The sequence below is a fragment of the Berghia stephanieae genome, chromosome 14 (assembly GCF_034508935.2).
Source record: "Berghia stephanieae isolate SIO BIC M18660-M18661 chromosome 14, UCSD_Bste_1.3, whole genome shotgun sequence".
Lineage (NCBI taxonomy): Eukaryota > Metazoa > Mollusca > Gastropoda > Nudibranchia > Aeolidiidae > Berghia > Berghia stephanieae.
The window spans coordinates 28,265,939-28,291,934 of NC_088373.1; the positions used below are offsets into that span (position 1 = coordinate 28,265,939).

General features: G+C 32.8%; 1 protein-coding gene across 3 annotated transcripts in view; it reads left to right on the forward strand.

Moving 5' to 3' along the window:
- LOC144960093 (SID1 transmembrane family member 1-like) overlaps positions 1-25,996 on the forward strand; it is a 38,705-nt gene that overhangs the window by 5,517 nt on the left and 7,192 nt on the right. For 2 of the 3 annotated variants that reach the window (XM_078893043.1, XM_078893045.1), the window contains exons 4-19: positions 447-608; positions 1,480-1,624; positions 2,221-2,304; positions 3,080-3,242; positions 5,099-5,192; positions 6,480-6,523; positions 8,844-8,918; positions 11,818-11,895; positions 13,970-14,124; positions 16,536-16,609; positions 17,579-17,645; positions 19,040-19,191; positions 20,076-20,242; positions 21,461-21,597; positions 22,473-22,575; positions 24,421-24,494. In XM_078893043.1, the coding sequence (XP_078749169.1) occupies positions 447-608; positions 1,480-1,624; positions 2,221-2,304; positions 3,080-3,242; positions 5,099-5,192; positions 6,480-6,523; positions 8,844-8,918; positions 11,818-11,895; positions 13,970-14,124; positions 16,536-16,609; positions 17,579-17,645; positions 19,040-19,191; positions 20,076-20,242; positions 21,461-21,597; positions 22,473-22,575; positions 24,421-24,494 (1,774 nt within the window). The remainder of the gene's footprint in view (positions 1-446; positions 609-1,479; positions 1,625-2,220; positions 2,305-3,079; positions 3,243-5,098; positions 5,193-6,479; positions 6,524-8,843; positions 8,919-11,817; positions 11,896-13,969; positions 14,125-16,535; positions 16,610-17,578; positions 17,646-19,039; positions 19,192-20,075; positions 20,243-21,460; positions 21,598-22,472; positions 22,576-24,420; positions 24,495-25,996) is intronic. The other variant, XM_078893046.1, reaches the window with a different exon arrangement.

Sequence of the window (25,996 nt, forward strand, 5' to 3'; positions counted from 1 at the left end):
AACATTAGCTTTGATACTACGCCTATAATTTGTCTCATAAAAATGTAATAAATAGGCGTGGGATAAAAGTAACCCGGGGTATACTATGGATATAGTCAGTGTTGGGGTTGAGTGAGTTAATGAAGTATTTTTATTTTGAGTTATAGGACTGACATAGCTCAGTTTAATTTTCCTTTAATTTATCCTAGTCAGCAGTTTGCAATTACTCCTTTGTTGATTCATAATTCTTTTATCGGTTCTTCTGTCTGCACATTTGGCTCCCAACTGCCTTCGCGGAACCAACATTCTGCTGCCCCAATCTGGCAATTACCAGCAATGAAAGGTCCATTTTAGTAAAAACTTTTGGTTTCCTCAATTTTTATTGAAGGTGAAATCTCATTTTGTCATCCAAAGTTCCATTTGCTTGAAATAAATTAGTTCTTTCTCTTTCCTTTTTAATATCCTAGTTACTCCTACACAGCAGTGAGTCGTACCTTGTGCCCAATCAACAAAGTCAAGAGAAAACAGATGGGCAAGGAACAATTCATCTTCATCCAGGTGTCAACACACTCACCTGCCAGTGTCAAGTTTCATCTCAGTGCCCGGCTGGTCCAGGATTTTACACTCAGGTAAACATTAATTTTATGGAATATGTTTTTCTTCTTGTCATATCAATCAGCTACATTAATTAATTGAATTTGACAGTGACTTAGTTGTGATTATGAACTATATAACATTGTTAGCCTACTTTTGTTTCAAGAAGAAAAGAATAAGAGATTCAATTTTGCGTACTAAAGCTATAATTTGATCAGACATATATAATCTTATATTTCTGTTTTGAAAAATAGTTTTTCAGAGCTCTAGCATGACTCATCCTGTAACTTTAATGTTAATCAAACAGCAGAAATTGCTTGCTACCTATGGCAAAGCACAAGTATATCACAAAATACTTTCCATCAGGTCTATTGGATCCAACAACTCAGCTCTTATTGGATGAACCCAGAGGTATAAAAAAAACCCCAACTTAACTCCAACCCGAATTAAAGCTGATTGATTCGGATGTAAGTGGGGTACTCTACCACTTTAGATATCCAAGCCCTCTTTGAATAATTATCTCAAGTCAAAGCGATACTAGGTTGCTAGAAGCTGTGGACTGTAAAAAATAAACAAAATTGAATATACCAGCTTTAAAAAAAAGAACAAAATACAAACACGGAGTGTTTCAGACTCAAAACCCTTTTTCAGCCAACAACTAAAAACAATTTAGACATAAATACATTACTAAATTCCAGACATACGACAAGAGATATCTCTGTCGTCTATCTGGAATTTAGTAATGTATTTTATTGTTTTTTGTTGTTGGCTGAAGAAGGGTTTTGAGCCCGAAACGTTCTGTGTTTGGTATTTTGTTCTTTTTTTCGAAGCTGGTATATTCAATTTTGTTTATTACTTTGAATAATTATCTCTAATATACTCAATGCTCTACCCCCACCCACCCAGCCATGCCATGCTGAGAGAAGAGACTGTAGTAACAGCCCAACCCAGGTACTTCATATACATGTTTCCTGAAGGGGTGGATCAAGTTTTGCTGCGAGTCACATCAGAATCTAAAATGTGTATGATTGTCTCCGTACAGGATGTTAAGGTGTGGTAATAAAAGGACCTGGCAAATAAATCGAAGTTTTGAGAATAATAATAATAATAATAATAATAATAATAATAATAATAATAATAATAATAATAATAATAATAATAATAATAAAAATAATAGTAATAATGATAATAATAATGATAATAATAATAATAATAATAATAATAATAATAATAATAATAATAATAATAATAATAATAATAATGATAATAATGATAATAATAATAATAGTGATAATAATTATAGTTGTAGTGGTAGCAGTAGTAATTAAGATGATGTTGACGATAATTATAATGATGATAGGAATTGTGTGTTCTTCTAATGATTCATAGTAGATAGTTATCAATGACCTACTATTGTCATATCGAACTTCTAACCTCTTTATTTGGCTCCTGAAAACGTTTCTTTTCTTTTAGATTGATTCCACGATCACACAAAAAGTAAGATGATAGAACAAATACTTACCATTGTTTCTGTGAGGATTAATGAGGGTGGCATCATTTATTTTAAAAATTTTATTTGTCTTTTGAGATAACAAAACGATATCTATTTTTTCATTTATTCTTTCATCTGTCAATTTCATTCTCCAGTGCCCTGTTCGAGATTTGGAGAACAACATTGAATTTGAAGGTAAACATCAAACAATGACGACCCAGGCTGCCCTTTTTCTTCAGGTCTGTATCGTCATCTTGCATTGATTGCTTTATTGTACATTGTATTGTATGTATCTATCGTATAATGATCAGTGCTGATGGATTTACTCAGATCGGATTTTGGAAGTCATAGGAGGAATTTTAGCTAGAGTATCAATGATGGTTTATCATTTCAGTTACTCTAAAAGTGGGGGTTAGGGCAATGAAAATAGTACTTAAAGGCATTCGTTCAAAATTTTCCTCCTTTTTTAGTCTTGGTCACCATCAGCTCAACACTGAATGATGTTTTCCAGACAGAACACTATAGAGTACTGAGTAACATATCTGAATCTGAATGTTACTACTCGAAGTCGGTTCATTTCTGAGGATTTGTAATCGAGGACGGAGAGAGTTGTTGAATTTAGGCTGACGGATTTTGTTAATCGTCGTTTGAAGGTTTCTAAATCTGTTGTGTTTATATATAATTCGGGAAGAGAGTTCCAGTCTTTGATAGTGCAGTGTGCAAATGAATATTTGAAGATGTTTGAGTTTGTAGATTGGTGTTTAAGTGTTTTTGAGTGGGTTTTTCTTTGAATGTGTGAATTTTGTTGTATGTCTAGTTGTTTTGGTGAGTTGCCTGCCATTTTGTTTGGAATTTTGAACATAAGAGTCAATTGTTGTTCTTTCCACCTGTATTGTGAGGGAGTCCTTGTTCTTTCTGTCTGTATTGTAAGGAAGTCCATCCAAGCTGTGTCTGTTATGCTGCTATAATAAGATAAAGAAGTAATACAGTTAATTCATCTTCTTTGTTCCACAGAAGAGTGACTTCAATCCCATCAAAGGGTTCTACCTTGTGTTGTTGGTGCTTTCTGATGATGAGAAATGTTCCGGCACTTTACGTTGGTACGATATCATCCCAGCTGAGGAGGTGAAGGACCGAGCCAAAACAGTGAAAATCAGCATTAAGGAAGCCACTACTAGTAAGTTCACAGTGTGTTCACCAGTAACTAAACTGTGTTGATCATCACTAGTAAATGCACAGGGTGCTGATCACCACCATTAAGTACACAGTGTGTTGATCATCATCAGAAAGTATACAGAGTTTCAATTACCACCAGTAAGTACACAGTGTGTTGATCACCACAAGCAAGTTCACAGTGTTGTCTTTTTATCCAAAATATGCTTTTCAATCAATGGTTAGGAAAAAAGTGTTTAAATGTTGCAATGAATGTGACAGGAAACTATGTCAGGTTGAGGAGAAGAAAAAGCAAAAAACTTACTAAGGACATCAGACTTTAACGGTGTAATTGCAAGAGAGGCAATTATGAGACAAAATAAAAGAAAAACACACAAATCAAGGGCAATAACACTTAACATGTGTGTTCAGATCACAAGACACTATTCCCGCCAAATAACAAGATTGTGGTTAGTCTGTTGGTCACATGGGTAGGGTTATGTTTTAATGTAAGTTTTTTTTCTTTACTGTACATGGTACTTGCACAATAAGAATCAGACGCCCTTGTTATATTTAGATAAATAATTGATTTATACAGCGCCTAAACATCCATAGTAATCGTGCTCCGTGGCACTTTACATACTAGAAACTGGTAAAAATAACAAAAAAATTTATGACACAACATAATAAGCATGCCTATAGAAACAAATTCTAGACTACATCTTCCCCATAAAAAATAAGCTTTACGGAACAAGTCAGTCTTCAGGCATTTCCTGAAAGATGATAAATTTTCACAGGACTTTGTCCGAGGACTGGGTGTGTGATTACATATAATATGATTGTTCTGAAAAGGATCTAGAGATCGATTTTAATAAAAATCAAAATTTTGATTCACACATTAATGACTATATTAATAGAGCAAATAGAATGATGGGTATGATCTCTACAAGTTTTATTAATCAAGACGACTGTATTTTCATAATTTTCACAAATTCCTGGTTTGGCCAATCCTTGAATATGATAATTGAATTTGGATCCCAATCTACAACAGACAATCTATCAGCATTGAGAGGTGACAAAAAGGTTTTGTTTGTTTTTTTCTTGCCATTCAAGGTCTTTCATATCATATATTTGGACTGACCTAATCTTAGATATAGGAGAATTTGGGGAGACCTCATTCAGTTGTATAAATTAGTCCATCGTGAGGTTGACTTGGATGCCTCCAAGATTTTTTTCATTTTCGAGTACGAAAATTACCAGAGGATACCAGTTGAAAATCTGTATTGATAGATATAAAACAAGCATAAAGGGCTTTTTTTTTTTGTTATCAATGGAACTGCAAAACTATGGTATCTTCTCAAGTATGAAACGATAAATGCAAAATGAAAAAATGAATATAATAACTTTAAAAAAAAAAAAAAATTGCAATCACATAACGTTTTGGGCTCAAAACTCTTGAGCATCTTAATATTGACCTTCTTAGGACTCGTCTGCACATTGAAATCCGAGTTTCATATCACTGGAACCCAAAGCTATATAATATAATTTGAATTTTGTAACCATATTAAGTGTATTTTTGTTTCCTAAGACCCTGTAGCTGTGACAGAGTGGCATGTTTAACTGTTTCTATATGGATTTTGATCTTTGCCTTACTGTTTAGTAGGTACTTGTTAGCTAGATCTTTGACAATTTTATCATTTTCAGTTTACTCATGCTGACATGACCTAGAGACCTTGTTAAAAAATTAACTTTGCAATTGTGTTTGTTCTTAAAATGGATGTGACCAAGAATAAAGGACTCAAATTTGTTCTTTTCTTTAAATAAACAAACGTTAGTATTTCCAAAGTTTTGATTTATTTCTCAATGTAATTTTCCCTACAGCCAAAGAATATATCATTGCCACCGTGAGTGCTGTTGCCGTTTTACTAGGATTTTACCTGTTGGCTTTAGTAATGGGATTCTTGTACACGTCGTGGTAAGTTTCTGTCTCTAGTATTCCCTCACACCAGTCATGGTCAATGGGAAATAATTGTAGAAATCACGATTGAAAGACAATATGAGGAGTAAAAATGGCTCATAGTGTGACACAACACAAGCTATATAACATTCTGGTCTTTTACTCTTGCCAGGCAATAATGACGAGATAATGATATTAATAATAATGATAATAATAATAATAACGATAATAATAATAATGATAATAAAAATAATCATCATCGTCATCATCATCATAATAGTAATAATAATAATAATAATAAGAAGAAGAAGAAGAGGAATGATAATAATCATCATCGTCGTCATCATCATAATAGTAATAATAATAATAACAATGATGATAATACTACTACTACTACTACTACTACTACTACTACTACTACTATTACTACTACTACTACTACTACTACTACTACTACTACTACTACTACTACTGCTACTACTACTAATAATAATAATAATAATAATAATAATAATAAAAGTAACTATAATAATAATAATAATGATAATAATAATAATAATAATAATAATAGTAATAAAAAATAATGCTAATAGTAATAATAATAATAATAATAATAATAATAATAATAATAATAATAATATAATGATAATAATATTAATAATAATAATAATGATAATAACGATAATAGAACTTTAATGTCTAAAAAAATGGAATTTCATTTTGGTTCACATTGATAAAAAAAGGATTACATTTATATAATCAAATCAAATTATATAAAGGGAAAAAAAGGAGGCAGGTTGGGAAGAGGGAGGGGAGAAACTGAAAAAGAGAAAGCTGTGTGTGTGTGCGTATGGGGAAGGAGAGAGAGAGGAGGGGGGGGGGGGGGGGAGGGGGGGGAGTTTGAGAGAGTTTTATTTATTGTTATAATTCCTTATCGTTTTATCACATTGGCTCATTTAAGTATGTTTAGCTTTTACGGTTTAGGTTTTGTTGCCAATGGGTCTATGGTAGACTGTGATGTTCTAATACTTTCTTATTTCTTTTTTAAAATTCTGTCTTTTTTCGATTTTCAGTACCCATTTGTTGGTGAAAGTAATGATAACGTGTAATTTTTGTCTTTAAAATAAAGAACAATACATATCAATACCTAGTATTTTCTATAAATTTCCATCTTGTGTCATTTGCTCACCATCATGTCATAGTTATTTTAAAGAAGATTAATGGCTTTGGTTAATCTTTTCTGTAGCTCTTACTTCAAATTTTCAAGATGATGAAAACATAATTTGGTAAATGTTATATTTTCAGTGGTTCTCATAAAGTTCTTGATGATCTTACAAATGAGGAGAGAGGTAGGATTGGCTTGTTTCTCTCTTTTTGCTTTGAATATTTTTGATGCTAATAAAATATAAATCTGTTCATAATTTACATCCTTGGCCAAATTCAGATCTTTTTTCCCCCCCTCAAAACACAGATTTCAGTGTTAGAATTCCGAGCAAAATGGATGAGAATATCTTTCTTTTGTTCACCAGTAAACCTGTTGTTAAGTTACAACCACACTATATCTAGTATGTAACATTTTACAAATAATGGCGTATGCCAAAGATACTTTTTTTTTTCTTGATCTTCTCGAAATTCTAACTTTTTTTTTTTTATGCATATTGGTAGGAATAGATATTAAGATTAATAAAATAGAATGATGATTACAAATTTAGCACAACAAAATGACTCTCCACAACGAACAAAAATATGTCTTAGCCTTTGCATGACAGGACAGGGAAGAGATAGGAACCACTCACCTTCGATTTATGGAATAAAAATCAGAAAAATGTGAATGAAAAAGTGCCAAGCAAAGAGGAAAGAAAAAAAAATTATCCCAGAAATCCAGCCTGTCTTGACTGAGGATCGAGCCTAAGACCTGAGTACTGGTCAGATATGCTACCATTCCACCACAGAGGTTACTGGATAGTGGGGATGACTTAGTGCTTTTATTCTTCACCTCAATTCATGGTTATTTTTGTTTTGGTATAATAATGACTATCCCTATCATGTGTACATATCAACAGCATATTATATTATCAGACTATGCAATGGATGTTATCAGACTATGGAATGGATGTTATCAGACTATGCAATGGATGTTATCAGACTATGGAATGGATGTTATCAGACTATGCAATAGATATTATCAGACTATGCAATGGATGTTATCAGACTATGGAATGGATGTTATCAGACTATGCAATAGATATTATCAGACTATGGAATGGATGTTATCAGACTATGCAATAGATATTATCAGACTATGGAATGGATGTTATCAGACTATGCAATAGATATTATCAGCCTATGCGATAGGAAAACAGATGAAATATCACAGGCTTTCCATTCACAAATGTAACCCATCATCTCAAAACAGTAATATGTCAGGCAGGATGACACTTGAGGAAGTGAATTTAGGATAAAAATTATAAGAAATATGATAATTTACTTATTCCCAATGTAATAAATTATATTTATACTCAATCATAGTGAATAGGAATGAACCCCGTTTTTATATTTGTGGCTCTAAACATACCTGCCAACCCTTCTGCTTTTGGCGGAATCATTCCTATTTTCACTCTTCCTTTTTGTACTTTTCCGTCATTGTCTCTAAAATTTCGATTTTCAAAAATGATGATAATGGTAAGAATAAAAAACGGCAAAGAGGGGGAAGGGGGGGGGGGGATGAATGAGGTGAAATTTGTCTCAAATTCCTATTTTCAGCCATTCTGATTCCACTTTTGGATTGTGAAGGGTTGGCAGGTCTGCTCTAAACCCAATTTCCAGCAATTAGTCCATCATGACATAATACCAATTTGAAACAGAGGGTCACAAATACAATTGAGAAAAAGAAGCTGTCGTTTCCTGCTTAAACTTGGTAAATTGATGGGACAGGGATATTTTAAATTCCTTCTGTCAGGCATCTGTTGTGAGGAAACTTTCTTCATTCGGTGAATACAATCCATTGCATTTTTTTAAAAAATTTCTATGATAATACTACCTATCTTTGTAAAATGACTAGAATATCACTAAGAAAGTGCAGGTGAATGAGGGAGTATTTTTGGAAAGAGTAAGTATGTGTACGTTTTGATTGTCTTATTGTTCAGGATATTTGCTTGCTCGGTTGATCCACCGAGATAGTAGAAGCCATGCATACTTCTATCCCAAACCAGAGCAACATATCTGATAACATCCAGATTTTTCAAGTTTTGTTTCAATTATACTAATTCTACCACCTACATCCAAACTGCAGCAACAATTGTGTTTTTCCACTTGTTATATCTACACAAATGAATACTCAATATTCCAAGATGTGTAATATTTTTCATGTTTCTGGGTCATTAAAAGTGAAGATACGTTGCTGTTCCTTTGGGCAGTTGTATATATAGCACATACTTTTTAAACCCAATAAATAAAGTTCATCTTATCTTATAAGACATATCATTAAGTTTTATCCTCTAACTCCAACAGTTCATTTATTTATTTTTTTGATAATTTTACTCATTCACTTATTTGTTCATTCATACATTCATTCTTCTATTTGCTCATTCATTTGATTATTCATTCAATCTTTCATTCATGTTTTCGTTCATTCTCACAATAATTTGTTGAATAATGTTGCCTGTCCAGATCATCTTTTGCCTCTAGACATCCAACCATCAAGGCCACGTGGTTCAAACTCAACCAATCAAAATGCTTCAACAGGTTCACGACCTTTTCATCACTAATCAATATTGTGTCTAGCTGTAATTGTCTCATGACTCGACCAAACCAGCCCTTTGTGCAAATAAAAATACGGACATAAATTGATTGATAGAAAATTACATACAGAGTTAAATATATAAACAAATCAATAGATGATATTGTCTGAACATGCTCATTACTAGATTGTATTTAACTGTCTCAAATGGAAAATACTATAAAAATAAGTGATACCAGATAAGTGATGAATTCAGTAAGAATGATCTTTTCCTGATCAGAATGACCTGATAATCTATCAGTCAGTCCCTCATTTGTTTATCAAGATATTAAATGATGATAAAACAACAGTAATAGTGATGATGATGATGATGATAATAATAATAATAATAATAATAATAATAATAATAATATAATACAGTTCACTCCGCATAATTGCAGGAAAGGACAGTTAATCACACACTCCGCTTATACGCTACACATTCCAGAAAATCAAAATTTTTCTATATAAGCGCTCCGCTTAATCGCACACCATCTCGGCTTAATCGCTACACCTTGACTGCACTGACAAACAGCCATATGAAATCAATTATACTGTTCCTGGTCCACACAACTTTTCGTCCGAAGCATTGGAGACAAGTTTATAAACGGTTTGCACAGTATAGAAAGCAATCAACTCCTCACGGCTATTGTTCTTACAAACAATAATGTAACATTTTGTTGTCCGTAAAACATGAAAAATGAAATTTGATCAAAAACAAGAAAAAAGCAAACAAATAACCCAAGCAAAGATAAATAAAATATAAATAAATAAATAAATAAAATTTAAGAAACAAACATTCTAATAAGCCTATGTCTTGAATATGACGGTCCCAAGCCTGTAGAAATGGAAGGTCATACATGAATTGCACATGAAAGCTGGGGCTTAGATGCTATTATTTGCTTCTCCGCTTAATCGACACACTTACATGAACTCCCGAGGGTGTGCGATTAAGCAGAGTCGACTGTAATACTAATAATAATAATATTATAATAATAATAATAATACTATAATAATAATAATAATAATAATAATAATAATAATAATAATACTGATGATGATGATAATAATAATTTTAAGTGATCTCAAATTAAGCACGTTGATTATGAATCTACTTTTGTTCCCTATTTGAACCAGTTGCCTTCATCTCACTTTTCCTTGGCTGCTTTTACTCGTAAATCTAGAATTTGTTGACTATCCTATTTTCTTCCTTTTTACTGGCGCTGATATGATATAAGTATGTCATAAACACCATGAAAGCCTTACAAACAAAAACATGGTATTATTATTATTATTATTATTATTATTATTATTATTATTATTATTATTATTATATTATTATTTATTATTATTATTATTATTATTATTGTCATTATTGCTATTATTATCATTGTCATTATTATGATTATTATAATTATAAAGTAGTCAAATTTTTCAACACTAAAGGCTTTTTTCCTCTCAAGAAATCCTTAAACTATGAAACTTTGCACGCATATACCGTTTTGAACGATCCTGTGGGTGACCCCTTTCAAATGCAAATCAAATTCTTTTAATATGTAAGGAATGATGACACGTAGTTTTTTTCAAACTCTGTTATTGCTATTCTATTGTTAAGGTTTTAAGCCTGAAACTTTCCGTGTTCGGTATTTCGTTTTGTTTTTCTTTTGAAGCTATTGTGTTTTGAAGCTATTGTGTTGATTTAAGTACATTCCCAGATTAGTTTAAATGTCTAGTCATGTTGTACTAAAATTGTGGTCTTGCTTTTTTGTTTGTTAAATTTTATTTTTAGTCCCTTCACTGTCTTTTATCTTTTAACTGCTTTTGCTTTAAATTTTATTTGTTTTAGTCTCATATTTTATTTTGTTTATTTTGCATTTATTGTCAAGGCTGGGAGGTGTTTGACTAAACAAAATAAGTCAATATTGGCATTGTTATTTTGTGTTTGGATGTATTACACATTTTCACTGTAAAACCTTTATTTTTAGCTTGTGTTTTATTGTGCTTAAGAACAGTGTTTAGGGCATTGTTGTTTTCATAGAATATGATCATCGCTTCAGTCTAGTATTATGTTGGGGTGAACCAGAAGATGGAAATATAATGTTTGAGTCCATATCGAGTAACTCAATATCATTGAAATGATTTGATTGTCAGAAATAGAGAGAGAGAGAGAGAGAGAGAGAGAGAGAGAGAGAGAGAGAGAGAGAGAGAGAGAGAGAGAGAGAGAGAGAGAGAGAGAGAGAGAGAGAGAGAGAGAGGGGGGGGGGAAGAGAGAGAGAGAGAGAGAGAGAGAGAGAGAGAGAGAGGGGGGGAAGAGAGAGAGAGAGAGGAAAAAAAATTTGTTCAGTATGTTAGGATATTTTTGGTGTTGAATCAAACACAGTTTTAAAGCTAGCTACTTGCTACTTTTTATTGCTTTTTAACCTCTGACTTTATTACTGTTTTTGAGTGTCAGGTTACATATTGTATTGAAGTATTTTATTATTTTTCTTGCTGTTTCACGTCACTAACAACAACACAACCTCCACTTTTGTTTCAGTTTTCACTTTTGTCTAACATTTCAACTCATTTTTCAGCTTGTTTTTATATTTGGAAGGAAAATGAAATGACCTGTAAAATTATAAATCTCGCAATCTCATAAGGATTAAGCTATTTGTTGAATTTGTCATTTTAAATGATTTTATCAAAGATTAGATGTTAGATTTTGAATTGAATAACTTAAAATTTATTGAATTTTTATGATTTCGTATCAAAAGCTAAGGTGCCTCTTCTGATAAGTTGGTAAATTAAAAGATTTATTTAAAAAATATTAATAAATGATATACTTCATGTAATCTTTATTTTGTTTCTTTTCTTTTATTTTCATAGAAAGTGACAGATCATTTTTCACTGCACAGCCTGTTGGTGGGGCTTATGGATCATTGGAAAGGGCAGCAGATGATGGGGGTATATTTATATAAAATATTTTTTATTTTTTATTTATTGATTTATATATTTATTTAATTTTGTCTATTTATTCATCTTCCTATTTATTCAAGTATTTATCTATTTATTCATATATTTAATCTTTTTGTCTTAAAAAAAAAATCCCATTCCATCAAAGCCATGGAGTCCATGAAATCTTGGTTTCCTCAGTGTTAAACAGACAGTCGCTAATACTGGCTACTCTTTGGACAGGATGCTGGTTTCTTCTGTCTCCCTCTTTCAATTGTCTTTTCTGAGTGGCTTTGTGTCCTTGTTCTTGAATGAGACGTTTTAGTTTCACCTAGGTCCTGTCTGGAGTCTTTTGCTGACGGGGACACAATTGAATTGATTTATCTTTTTAATAGCAAAGATCTTTTTTCCTTCATAATTCTCTTTCCATTATAAATTGTCTTTGTTAGGTTTTTAATGGAATGATTATTTTAAAACCATTTGAGTGTTCCTTTTGGTTGAGGTTCTGTATTCGTGTTAGTGTGTGACTTATGTGGTATCAGACTGTGTACTGTGTATCATGTGAAAAGAAATTGAGCTTTTATAACGCAATATCCACTAAATATGCTCAAAGGACTTTACAAAAGATCCCTGGCCGACAGCAACACATAACATTTAGGATGAGACATGACGCCTGTTAGGTAATATTACAATGTTTTTTCAGATAGAGACAATGCTGTTGACTACCAGGTACTCATTTTACACTTGAGTATGTCAGAGAAGGTGAGTAAAGAGCCTTTTCCAAGGACTCAACCATGCGCCTCTCAAAGCAGGGCTCAAACCCAGGACCTTCTGATTTGAAGGCAAGCGAGATACCACAAGACCACATAGTGTATCAATACCTCCTGTCCTCCCATAGTGGGCAGGGAGGCACTTACTTTGTCTTCTATCCCCTTATAGCTGTTTTTGAACTGCTTTCTGTCTTTGTCTTGGAATGAGATTACTGGGTTTTGTCCTGACCCTGGCTGGAGTTCTTGGCTTGGAGGGAAACAGTCGAATGTATATTTATACTTTTGGGAAATGATATTTTTTATCTTGTAAATCATCTCTCTGTTATGCACTGCATTATGTGTTGTTTACATATTATATATGATTTGTAAACATTTGAGTGTATCCCTCTTAGTGGGGACCTGTGCTTGTGTCTGGATGAGGCTTTTAGGTGATCTCAAACTGAGTACTTTGATAGTGTGATCTTGGAATCTACACCTGTTTCCTATTTGAACCAATTCCCATTTGTCTTATCTTTTCTTGGGTACTTTAATTGTAATTTTAGAACTTTTTACAATCCAATTTTCGTCCTTTTTACTGGCGCTGATATGACCTTAATGTGTTGCAAGCGCCGTAAAACCCATAAAAACAAACAAAAACAAACAATACCTCCTGTGTATTGTTTATGAATTCCATTCCCTAAGTCCTCAATGCGATATTACGTTGGAGTGAACCAGATGCTGAAAAGTCAATCTAAAGTTAAAGGCTCATAATTATGAAATTATCAATTATCTCAATTCAAAACAGTAGACACATTCTTCATAACACCATACATGAATTTGATTCACTTATCATATATACATATTTTTTTTTACTATAAATGCAATTTTCAGCCATTTTGAGTATAAAATACTTTTGAGGTTATGGGTCTCCTATGACCTTGAAATGTCATAAGCAGCGTTGCATTGAATTTCTAATACTCAACTACTTTGTTGTAGTGCGGTTATGTGGTCTTGTGGTATGACACTCGCTTACGGATCGGAAGGTCCTGGGTTTGAGCTTTCTCGGCACATAGTTGAGTCCTTGGAAAAGGACATTCACATTCTCTCACTGTACTCACGTGTAAAATGAGTACCTTGCCGTTAACAGCATTGTCTCAGTTCGAAGAATATGTAATATCGCCTAACAGGCGTCATGTCATATCCTACATGTTATGCTGTTGGCTAGGGATCTCTTGTAAAGCGCTTTGAGTACATTTGGTGGATATTGCTCTTTATAAAAGCTCAAGTTTTTAATTTATTTTTTTATTTTTTTAAATTTTTTTTTGGTTCACGTACAGAGAGATTCCCACCAAAAGAGATGGGCTCAGTAACCCACCAACCCTCCCAGTCTAACAGCCTTGACAGTAGTGTGATCGAGTCGACATCCCTCAATGAAGACGAGATTGATTTCCTTACCGATGCTGAGAGTGAAAAAGACATATACAGAAACAAGGTACTGCATTTGATTAAAAAATTTTTTAAATATATAAAAAATTCCCTTTGTTCATCATTTTTAGGTTATATGAAGCTATGAGACACTATGGAGTGAATAAAGTAGTAAACAAAAATGAAAATAACAGCTTCGAGAAAGTACAAAATACCAAGCATGGAACGTTGAGGGCTCAAAACCCTCCATCAACCAATAACAATTATTGTTTTTGTTATTGGATAAAAGGGGTTTTTCCATGTTTTTGGAAGCTGTTATACAGTAGAACATGAAAGTAACGTACTCGGAAATAGCGAGTAAAATCTAAATCCCCGTTTTTTCCCTTATTTGAGTCAATAAAATTAGCATGAAAGTAGCGAGTATGAAAAAGAGGTCAACTCGGAAATAACGAGCATTTCCTGCCCCAGCCTAGGACTGCGAACGAAGTAAAGCAAAACAAGAGACAATGGCAATTTAAATATTTTTTGCCTAGCCTCTTTTCTTTTCTTATTTTTCGTTACGAGTAATATTACATAGTAGCCTAGTCTGTAGTAGTACATAATAGGCGAAACAAATTTGGGTGGGGGTTGGGTTTGTGTGCGTGTGTGTGTATTGGGGGTGGGGGTCAATTATTCACCCAATGTGGTGCCACGCGACGCGCGAGGTAAGCACATGTCAACATGCCTCACTTCGCAGCATCGGTCAGCGAGTAGCATCGTTAACGAACGACACGATCAGCGAGAGAGGGGAGTGTGGAACCATTATTTCAATGGGTCAGTGATTGAGTGATGCGCTTGCTTACCTCATCAAACATGCCGAGTGCATGCAAACACTCGCGCGCACACGCACACACACACACACTTCTATGTTCTTGTTTTTTTTTCTAGTCAAGATTTTACTTGAAAAAAAAACAAAAAAACCCCACAAAAAACAACAACAAAAAACCAAGCATTCTGCCACTTCTGTGAAGAAATTGAAATAGGGCGATGGCTTTTACTCGAATTACACACTGAGGGGAATAACCAGCAATATTATAACCTTTCCTGGCAACTCGGGAATAGCGAGAACTCGGAAATAGCGAGTAATCAGGAGTTGACCCGTCGAACTCGCTATTTCCGAGTTCTACTGTACTCATTTCTGTTCATTATTAATTCATCCTGGCGGGGAAATTTTGTCTTTAGGGTCTATTCCAAAGGGAAGACGGGACTAACCCAAGCGTCAGCCTCAGGACAGTGCTGCAAAGGGAGAGCAATTAGCTCAAGGCTGCACTGCGGGGCTGTGGAATCGTAATCAATGCTTTCTGGGTGCAGAGCAAAGACGGCATCACCACTATGCCATGCTGTCCCTAATTCTATTAAACTTGCAACACGAAAATGAATTTTAAAAATAATGTCACAGTTCTGTAAAAATCACTTAATGTAATTGTTGCTGCTCGAAGCTTGAAGAAATAAATAACAATGTGAAATTGAATGTAAGCTTCAATTTGATTACAAAAACAGATAAGATGGACGTTTCAGGTTTCCCCTTTATCAACAAACAGGATGAATGATCTTAACATCTTAACAATGCCAGTACCACATTATCTCATTCATCTATAGTGTTTCATTCATCCTGTTTACATTCAATTTCACATTGTTATTTATCACAAATCAATTATAGTACTCAGTCTAATTAAGTAAGTTAATATAAATGAAGAAGAAGAGGAACCAGAGGTTCTGAAGCTTTATACACCAACTCGAGTCTTTCGTTTGTTATCCAGTCGTAAACTGGTTGCTATTCTAGGAAAGAGCTCTTATCAGATGAGGCACAGTCCATGTACAGATCTCAACCTTTCTGAACCAACTTCAATAAAGCTTTATGGCAACTTGTTGGAAGATATGTTTAAACAGCATCTTAAGACTGTGTTCTTCTCCGAACTAATGCATTGACATACCTGAAAAGCTCTCTTTGGACTTCCGTGTGGTATGGTAGATCGCTCAACAAATGCAATGCATTATTATTATTATTATTATTATTATTATTATTATTATTATTATTATTATTATTATTATTATTATTATTATTATTATTATTATTATTATTATTATTATTATTGATTTTTTTTTTTTGAGGGGCAGGGGTGAGGGTGGGGGGGGGGGGGGTGTATATTTAATGAGTAATAACATTTGGTACCTATTCTGTGGATAGGATGTTTGAATATTACAAAGTACCTTTTGCCAGAACTAACAGACCCAGCTACCAAATCATTGTGGGATGGAGAGAGAGGAGTCATAAATAATGAACTGGATGTGGATTCAAACCTGGTCTTTTTGGGTGTCAATGATAGTGCTCCTCTATCAATTGAAATGTATACCCTTCTCCCTCACTTACAATCACCATCAATTCGGTGATAAAGGTATTCCCCAGTATAATTCCTTTTTTTTTTTTTCTTATTACAGAAAATAATGTTTGTCAGTGATATGGCCAGAAAGAAGACTAGCAAGATGAGGAAATACTACAATCAATACATATGGTATAGTGTTGATGTCATGATTGTCGTTTTTGTCATCACTATCATTATGTTGAATCATCATCATCATCATCATCATCATTAGCAGCAGCAGCAGCCGCATCACTACCACCACCGTCACCACTATCCTCACCATCATCATTCTTTAGATTTTGTATCTCCTTATCTGTATTATAGGTTGGTCCGATAAACCATCTGTTTATTTTGTTAGATGCAATTTTGTGGGCATTTTTTAATATGTGGTTTTAGATATCGATAATTGTTTCCTCAGCTTGTGATGCAAATGCTCTATCACCGAGTTATTGGAACCCCTTGTGCCAGAATTTTTTCTTTTTTTTCTTTCTTAATTTGTTTATAATCTTTTATGAATTTTGTAAATCTGATCTTTTTGGCATAACATTCTAAATTTCCTGCAGTCTGTTCACTCTGGCATAATACCAGATTGAAGGGATGAGTCAGGTTTGATTTTCTTCCCTCCCCTGTCCTTGCCGCTAATTTATACCCCGATAGTGGCTAGTGGCACATCACAGTGGTTCACTGTCGTCTCGTCTTTTCACAAAAGTAAAGCAATGTTAAGCATGGACAGTGGCTGGATGGGAGACAGTGAATGTAGAAATTCTGGCCCCGAAATGTGTCCTTGGAGAAGGCACTTAACACTCATTCCCCCACTTGAATCAGGCGTGAATGAATACCTGGCTATAAGCAGTGGACATCTAACAGCTGACTAGTACTCTTTGATATGGAAATATTGTTCCATATGGCTTGCTGGGGGAATAAATGAGACATTAGGAATTGCACTGAGCTTGGTAAAACCCTGTAAATGCTCTATATAGATGTTCATATTTATTTTAATCTTTTCTGAATGGAGAGCTATATTATTGATAGTGTTTTACTGTTACAAATCTCTATCAAAATCGTGAATAAAGCCAGTAATTTTAAGTATTATTTTTCTTCTCTTTTGTTTCTTTCCAGGAATTTGGTTTCTTTGGCCATTTTCTATGCATTACCAGTTGTTCAGTTGGTAATCACGTACCAAAGGGTGAGAGAAAGTCTTTTAACCCTCTCCTTACCAACTACAGGAAATTATGCACATTTTTTCCCGATACAATGAACATTTTTCTTTTTCAGATTTGTTTTAACATCACATAATTTGAAGAAAAATCGTTTGCATAGCCTTGAGAACTTTCTATTATGTATAGTGTGTACCTATTGCTTTTGAGTTTGAAAGTTTAAAAAAATCAATTTTTGTGTTGGGTCAGTATGACATTTTGGGGGAAATCCTGAAAATGTTCAGTAATAATAATAGTAATAATAATAATAATAATAATAATAATAATAATAATAATAATAATAAGAGTAATTGTAATAATAATAATAATTATAATAATAATACTAATATGCTTCTACTACTACTACTACTACTACTACTACTACTACTACTACTACTACTACTACTACTACTACTACTACTACTACAACTACTACTACTAGAAGTAGTAGTACTACAACAACAACTACTACTACTACTACTACTACTACTACTACTACTACTACTACTACTACTAATAATAATAATAATGACTTTATCATGGTTTTCATTGCATGAAATGAACAATAGCAATTGCTTGCTATCCATTAGATAGGATGCTAGTCTATAGCAAAGTATTTTTTTGCCAGATCTAGCGGACCCAGTTACCCAATCACTGCTGGGTGGAGAGAGAGGTCAGAAAAAAAATCTCGACTTCACAGGGGGTCGATCTCAGTTCTTTTGCGAGTAAATTGAGTGATCTACCAACTGAGCTATCGGGATCTCCGATGTGGTATGTTAGGTATCGTTTTATTACTACCACTTTTACAATATCTGCCACTGCCTATAACCAGGTACTCACTCGCTCATAAATCTCGTGTAAAGGACTTTACTAAAGAATCTAACACCAGAGTCAACTTTTTGTAATCATTGTCACCTGCCCAATCTCTGATGACATTCTTAAAAAATTGTATTAAGAGTTGCCAGATTGATTTTGCAACAAATGCCAAACAGGGCATAGAAGAATGCAAAATGGTATGAAAACGGGGCCTACATTTTCCAGCCATCCTTCATTTTAGTTGGTAAAATGCATATAGATTAAAAATTCAAAAATATTGCAAAAGTTAGAAGTAAATCTTTTATTTTCTTACCCTGAAGCCACCAGTAAGTTTCTTGATTTTATGAAATTTCGTCTTGTCTTGCCAGTTGAAGGCTAAAAAATTTTAAGTCAAGTTAATATTAATTTGTCTTTATGATAAGTAGAGATTAAGTGACTTTTTGAAAAATGCGATGAAAAAAGGGTCAAATCCAATTCAAAAAAGCCAAATTGGTATTCCTGCTCTGAACCTCCTGCGCTCCAATGACACAATGAATATTTCTTTTCTTTCTTTTTATTTTTTTTCCAGGTGTTGATCCAGTCGGGCAATGAGGACCTGTGCTACTATAACTTTGACTGTTCAAACCCTCTGAAGTCTTACCTCAGCTCTTTCAACAACGTGTTCAGTAACATTGGATACGTCATGCTGGGTTTTCTGTTCATTCTCATTGTTAGGAGCAGGTTAGTTGGAGGGTACAGAGAGAGAGAGAGTGAGAGAGAGAGAGAGGGGGGGAGGGGTGTGTGTGTGTATTTATGTTTGTATGTGGCTTTGCCTGCATGTGAGTGTGTGTACATGTGTGTTTCAGTATGCATAAATTGAAATGTTCACATTGATTTTGCAATGTGGTGTGAAAGGTTGGACAAAAATTGTTTTTAAAATTTTGAAAAATACAGCTTGAGGCTAAAAAATTATTTTTAAAAAATTTGAGCTTTTATATAGCGCAATATCCACTAAACATGCTCAAAATGCTTTACAGCGGGTCCTTGGCCAACAACAACACTTAACATTTAGGACGACATGACGTCTGATAGGCGATATTACATTTTTTGGGACAGAGTCAATGCTGTTAACGGCCTGGTACTCATTTTACACCTGAGTACGGTGAAAGAATGTGAGTAAAGAGCCTTCTCCAAGGACTCAACTATGCGCTAAGCAAGGCTCGAACTCAGGACCTTCCAATCCGAAAGCAAGTGTTATACCACAAGACCACATAGCCGCTAACACTCAGAATACATTCGTCATTGAGAGTCACAGGCCCATGGATCCAGAGTATATTTTGGTTTTTAAAGCATTAAACGGATAATAACAATTCCTTGCTATCCACAGTATAGAACATTAGTCTAATGCAGGGCACTTTCCACTAGATTTAACAGACCTAGCTACCCAGTCACTGCTCGTTGAATAGGGGAAAAATGTGTACAAAAATGCCTTTCCCAAAGGCATACCATCTAAGTGTCAAACCGCAGACTCAAACCCTTAGACCTAATCTCTAGGTCACTGGCATACAATGCTTTTTGCATCTCACTATAATTCTTATAAATGAATTTGGTCTCTTCGTTTACAGAGACATTCTCAACTCAAGAGCCTTAGAGAAGCACAAAGATCTTGCCCCAAAGCTGGGCATACCCCAACAATATGGAATCTTCTACGCCATGGGATTTGCCCTCATCATGGAGGGAGTCATGAGTGGATCTTATCACGTCTGCCCAAACTACTCGAATTTCCAATTTGGTGAGATGAATGAAATGACAAGATAATCACAATTGATAACATTGACTACCTGTATTTCTTCTTGTTATATCCGGTTACAAAGAAAATGTATGCTGTTAATTGATATAAATCAATTCACACAAACCTTTCAGCAAAATTTTCCAATTCTCACACACATACATACACACACACTCGCGCACGCAAAGTTTTCATTATTAAAATATAATCACTTAAGACTCTAGGAAGAGTAGAAAATATTTCATGTTAATTAATTTGATACGATGATGATGTTGATGACATCATCCCCACCACCAGTACCGTCATGGCGATTATCCATAATACCATTTTCATCAAGGTGCATTTATTTACAGATCTGATAAACCAAATTGTTATGAGATCAATGTTGTACTAGAATTACTCTCAGATCAGCGCAAAATAGTGTCAATTACAACTATGTTGAAATGCCCATAATTGTGTTTGGTTATCAGACCTACTAAAATGTACACATCGTTTTTCATCTTTTTTATGTGATGTTTTCAACAATTTTTTTTCTCTGTAAAGCGCTCAGAGCTCTCCAATTAGAAGGGAACATGGCGCAAAATAAATGATCACCACCTATTATTATTATTATTATTATTATCATATTATTATTATTATTATTATTATTATTATTATTATATTATTATTATTATTATTATTATTATTATTATTATTATTATTATTATTATTATTATTATTATTATTATTATTTATTATTATTATTATTATTATTATTATTATTATTATTATTATATTATTATTATTATTATTATTATTCATTATTATTATTATTATTATTATTATTATTATTATTATTATTATTATTATTATTATTATTATTATTATTATTATTATTATTATTATTATTATTATTATTATTATTATATTATTATTATTATTATTATTATTATTATTATTATTATTATTATTATTATTATTATTATTATTATTATTATTATTATTATTATTATTATTATTATTATTATTATTATTATTATTATTATTATATTATTATTATTATTATTATTATTATCATTATTATTATTATTATCATTATTATTATTATTATTAATATTATTAATGATAATAATATTACTCAAAATCTTTCATGAATGTTTACCCTCATGTTTCAAATCCAAACCCATTGCCATTCATCTGAGTTTGTTTTTTTAATTTATTATTTTTTTTTTTTAATTTCAGACACGTCATTCATGTACATCATTGCCTGCCTGTGTATGCTGCGTATCTACCAGAACAGACACACAGATATCAGTGCCAAGTCGCACACGTCATACTTTTCAATGGCATTCGTCATTCTTATCGCTGTCATTGGTGTGGTAGGTCATTGTTAAATCTCTTTCCGTGTGGCTATGTGGTCTTGTGGTAAGACACTCAGTCTCGGATTGGAAGGTCCTGGGTTCGAGCCTCGCTCGGCGCATAGTTAAGTCCTTGGAAAAGGCTCTTTACTCATATTCTCTCACAGTGCTCAGGTGTAAAATGAGAACCTGCCGTTAACAGCGTTGGCTTTGTCGGGGAAAAAATTGTAATATCGCCTAACAGGCGCCATGTCTCATTCTACATGTTATGTGTTGCTGTTGGACAGGGACCCTTTGTAAAGCGCTTTGAGCATGTTTAGTGGATATTGCTCTATATAAAAAGCTTCAGGTTATTTTTTTCCGGTCACCATTCATTAACTATGGAGCAGATATGCTATCCAATTAATAACAAATAATTTGTACAGCACTAAATCTAGTTCTTCATTAGGCCCATATGCTGTACATACACTTGGCTGTTTTCAATTTTTCAGATTTTGAAGACGACCACCCTCTAAGTCCATCAATTTTTGTCAGTGCATATACCTACTCCTTTTCTCCATTCAACGTGAGCACGAAATCACATTCCAAATAAAGACTAAAAAACAATCTTTGGTTTGACTAAAAAACAATGTTTGGTTTGATTTAAGTTTTATTAAAATGTGTCGTGGGTCTCTTTGAAGATTTTGAGTTGAAGTTGAATAATTTTCACTGCTGTCAGAAATTTTCATTGGGTTTGGAGACCCTATTGTTGTTGTTATTATTATTATTATTATTATTATTATTATTATTATTATTATTATTATTATTATTATTATTATTATTATTATTATTATTATTATTATTATTATTATTATTATTACTATTATTATTAATATTATTATTTTTATCATCCTCAGATATACAGCACCAACATTTTTTGGATATTTTACGCCCTGGTTCACATGTTTGTAACCTTCTTTCTATCAGCTCAAGTCTATTTCTTAGGTAGATGGAGAGTAGGTAAGTTATGGTAATGGTGTATTTGAAAAGTAAACTAACTTTTCCTCCGCTTCCTCTGTCTCCCCTTCCTTTGCCTGCTCCTCCTTTTTCTTATCTTACTCTACCCCCATTTTTATCTTCTTTTTCATGTTCATATAAACCAACTAAATCAGTAAGATTTAGTATTATTGTTGATATACAAATTTAAAAGATATTTTTTTTTTACATTCCTTAAAGTACAAGTCTATAGTTCATTTAAAACGTTCCAAAAACGCTCAACAGTCTGATACGAGAGGGTAGATTGTTCCATTAAGCATACTGTTGGGAAAGTAAGACGTAAGAATGGCTGTCAACATTAAGGTAGAAGATGAGTAATGGGATATCCCTTTTGTCCAGGTTGTATTTTGTATTTTATTTGGCTGAATTTGTCATTGATCATTATTAATCTTTTGGTACTTCCGTAAGGCTGTTTCATTATTTGACCAACCTTATTATATAAGCCTTAACCTCAAGAATAACCATCCCAACAACAAAAACAGATGCCCACATGTATTCGTTTTTCCCTTCCACTGCCCGACTATGGAATAGCCTCCCAGCTGAAGTGGCTGAAAACGGTTGCCAACATGCCTTCACGCGATTGCTAGAGTTCACAACGTGACTTTTTAATCTATGTATTTTTTAAATTAGTATTATGTGCAGAGTTTTAACAAGTTTACAATGTAAAACCCTACAAACTGTGGAGTGATCCTCGTTAATATTGGAGGTTTCCACAAGACGAAAAAGAAGAAGAAGAAGAAGAAGATGAAGAGAATGGAAAGAGTAGAGTAGTACCAACAGACAACAGAGATAAAATTTGTTTGTGGTGAATTGAACCCAAAACCCACTGGTACAACATCTTTGCCTGTCAGCTAGAGGAATGCTTCACACTTGTTGCCATCCACCACTCCAAAAAAATAAAAATGGTTTCAAACTTATAAAGTTTTGAATTGATTTAAATATTCTTTGTTATGCATATAAATCCATGAATGAAATTTCCCCTCCAAGACCTAATACCTCCCTATAAACCAGTGTGAGCTTTAAGATCTCCTGACTCTTAATTGCTTAACGTCAGAAAATTTTCAAACAAATTTAACAGTAAATATATTTGTATCAGTGCTCCTCGGTCATGGAATAGCATAAGTTTTAAAATCAGATCCAGTCCTTCATTTTATATTTTTAATAAGAATTTGAAAACAGGACTTTTTCTCCAGTTGTATATTTTAATTTATGCATTGATTAACTATTGATTGTAACTGTTTTTTGTTTGGGATTTTTTTAAATAGCACCCTGAGCACCTTTGAGTGGAACTTTGCACTTTATGAATGCTTCATTATTACTATTATTATTATTATTATTATTATTATTATTATTATTATTATTATTATTATTATTATTATTATTATTATTATTATTATTATTATTATTATTACTATTATTATTATTATTATTATTATTATTATTATTATTATTATTATTATTATTATTATCTATCTTTAGGCCAGTAAATTAGCTCTGCAAAAATTTTACAAGCCAGCTGTCAAACTATTTGCTCTCCTCTCAAAGCAAACATATTTTAGCCCTAACATATTGTAATGACATGATTATCATCCTATTGCCCGTAAACATATAATTTTGTCATTTTTAACATATTCTTTATTTTGGTTGAATCGTTTGCAAGTTTTCAAGTTGCGATTATAGTAATATTATATGATAGTGTTGTTAAAATTATTAGTTTTATCCTTGAAAGTTTTCTGCAGCAACAACAGTAGCAGCGTACGGTAATGTTGATCCATTGTCTACATGCCATATTTGTAATATAAATTTCAGGTTGGTCTTTTTTCAAACGTTACATCCTTTTTCTCATCAACGATTGCCGAAGACGGTCACCTCCAGTCAGTCCTGTAAGTTGTTTTGTATTTTCATCAAAATTTAGTTGTATGGAATTGAAAATTTTGGGGATATATATATATATATATATATATATATATATATATATATATATATATATATATATATATATATATATATATATATATATATATATATATATATATATATATATATATATATTAGCCAAGGTCAAAAGGTGCCAATTTTTTTCTCAAAATAAAAGTGACATAATAGTCCATTCATGTTTCTATATGTGTAGCAAAAACCCTGTACTTCATGAATCAAAGGCCCTTTAGATAACTTTAAGGTCTAACGCAGCATAATATCGTTAACAATGCCTATAGGTTGCTGGTGTCACCTGTGACCGGTGACACCAAAATGAGACAAAAAACTCAATAACCAAATGATTTTTGTTGAGTATCAAACTTTATTTAGTAAGTTATAGACAAAAAGACACAATCAACAACAATCATAGTACAATAATATTACCAACTATTGGAGAAAATGTTGCTTTTTGGTGTCATCGGTCACAAGCAACATAGAATGCAAATATATTATTTCATAAAAGTGTTTGTACATTAACAACAAGAACAATATTGCATATGTTTATTACCAGCAATGTTCAGAAACTTTTGGAATAAAATGTCGGGAAATAATGTGACCAAAGCATATCTTATATAGCGACATTGTGTCACTTGTGACATTAGACCGATGACACCATTACTTATGTCACAAGCAATACCAAATTGCAATTTCGACAATATATTATTAATTTCAGTCAAACCAGTGTAATAACCTCAGTTAAATATGGAATTTAATAATTTTTCATAAACCAAAAACTTCAAAAATATAAATATACATGGAAAATAGAGCATCTGAATGTGACTTGTGACATAAGACCGGTGACACCATTACTTATGTCACAAGCAACACCAAATCACACTTTCATCCATACCATATCATTATTTTCAGTCAAAAAAGCACAATAACCTACTCTAAAATGAAATTCAATAATATTTCAAGAAACTAAATACACTCACATTGGAAATATACTTAGAAATTAGTAATACCATTGTTGCTATTACTTTGGTCAAAATCGGCACTAGAACGCAATTTTGCCTCAATAAATCAAGAATAGCAACTGAACACATGTAATATAGCCTGTTAAAATGTAATTCAATGACATTTCAAGCTTTGAAGAACATGGAAACAGAAATACATTAGAAACTTCAAACTTAAGTGTCACCTGTGACATTTTAACCAATGACACCAATGGTCACAAAAAGTACCAGAAGTCACACAAACACTAGATAAATATCAGCCATGGTAATGAATTCATGTAACCATACCCTAACATCCGCCCTACTGCTCGAATCTGCTAGTTTGTAGCAATTTAGTGTGTTAATAGTAAATCAAATCAAATTTCTTGACAACCCTTCTTTTATCTGGATTCGTCAAAAGCTTGAGTTTTGTCTTTTTCTTGATTGATACAACCCTGAAAGATAAAAAATTA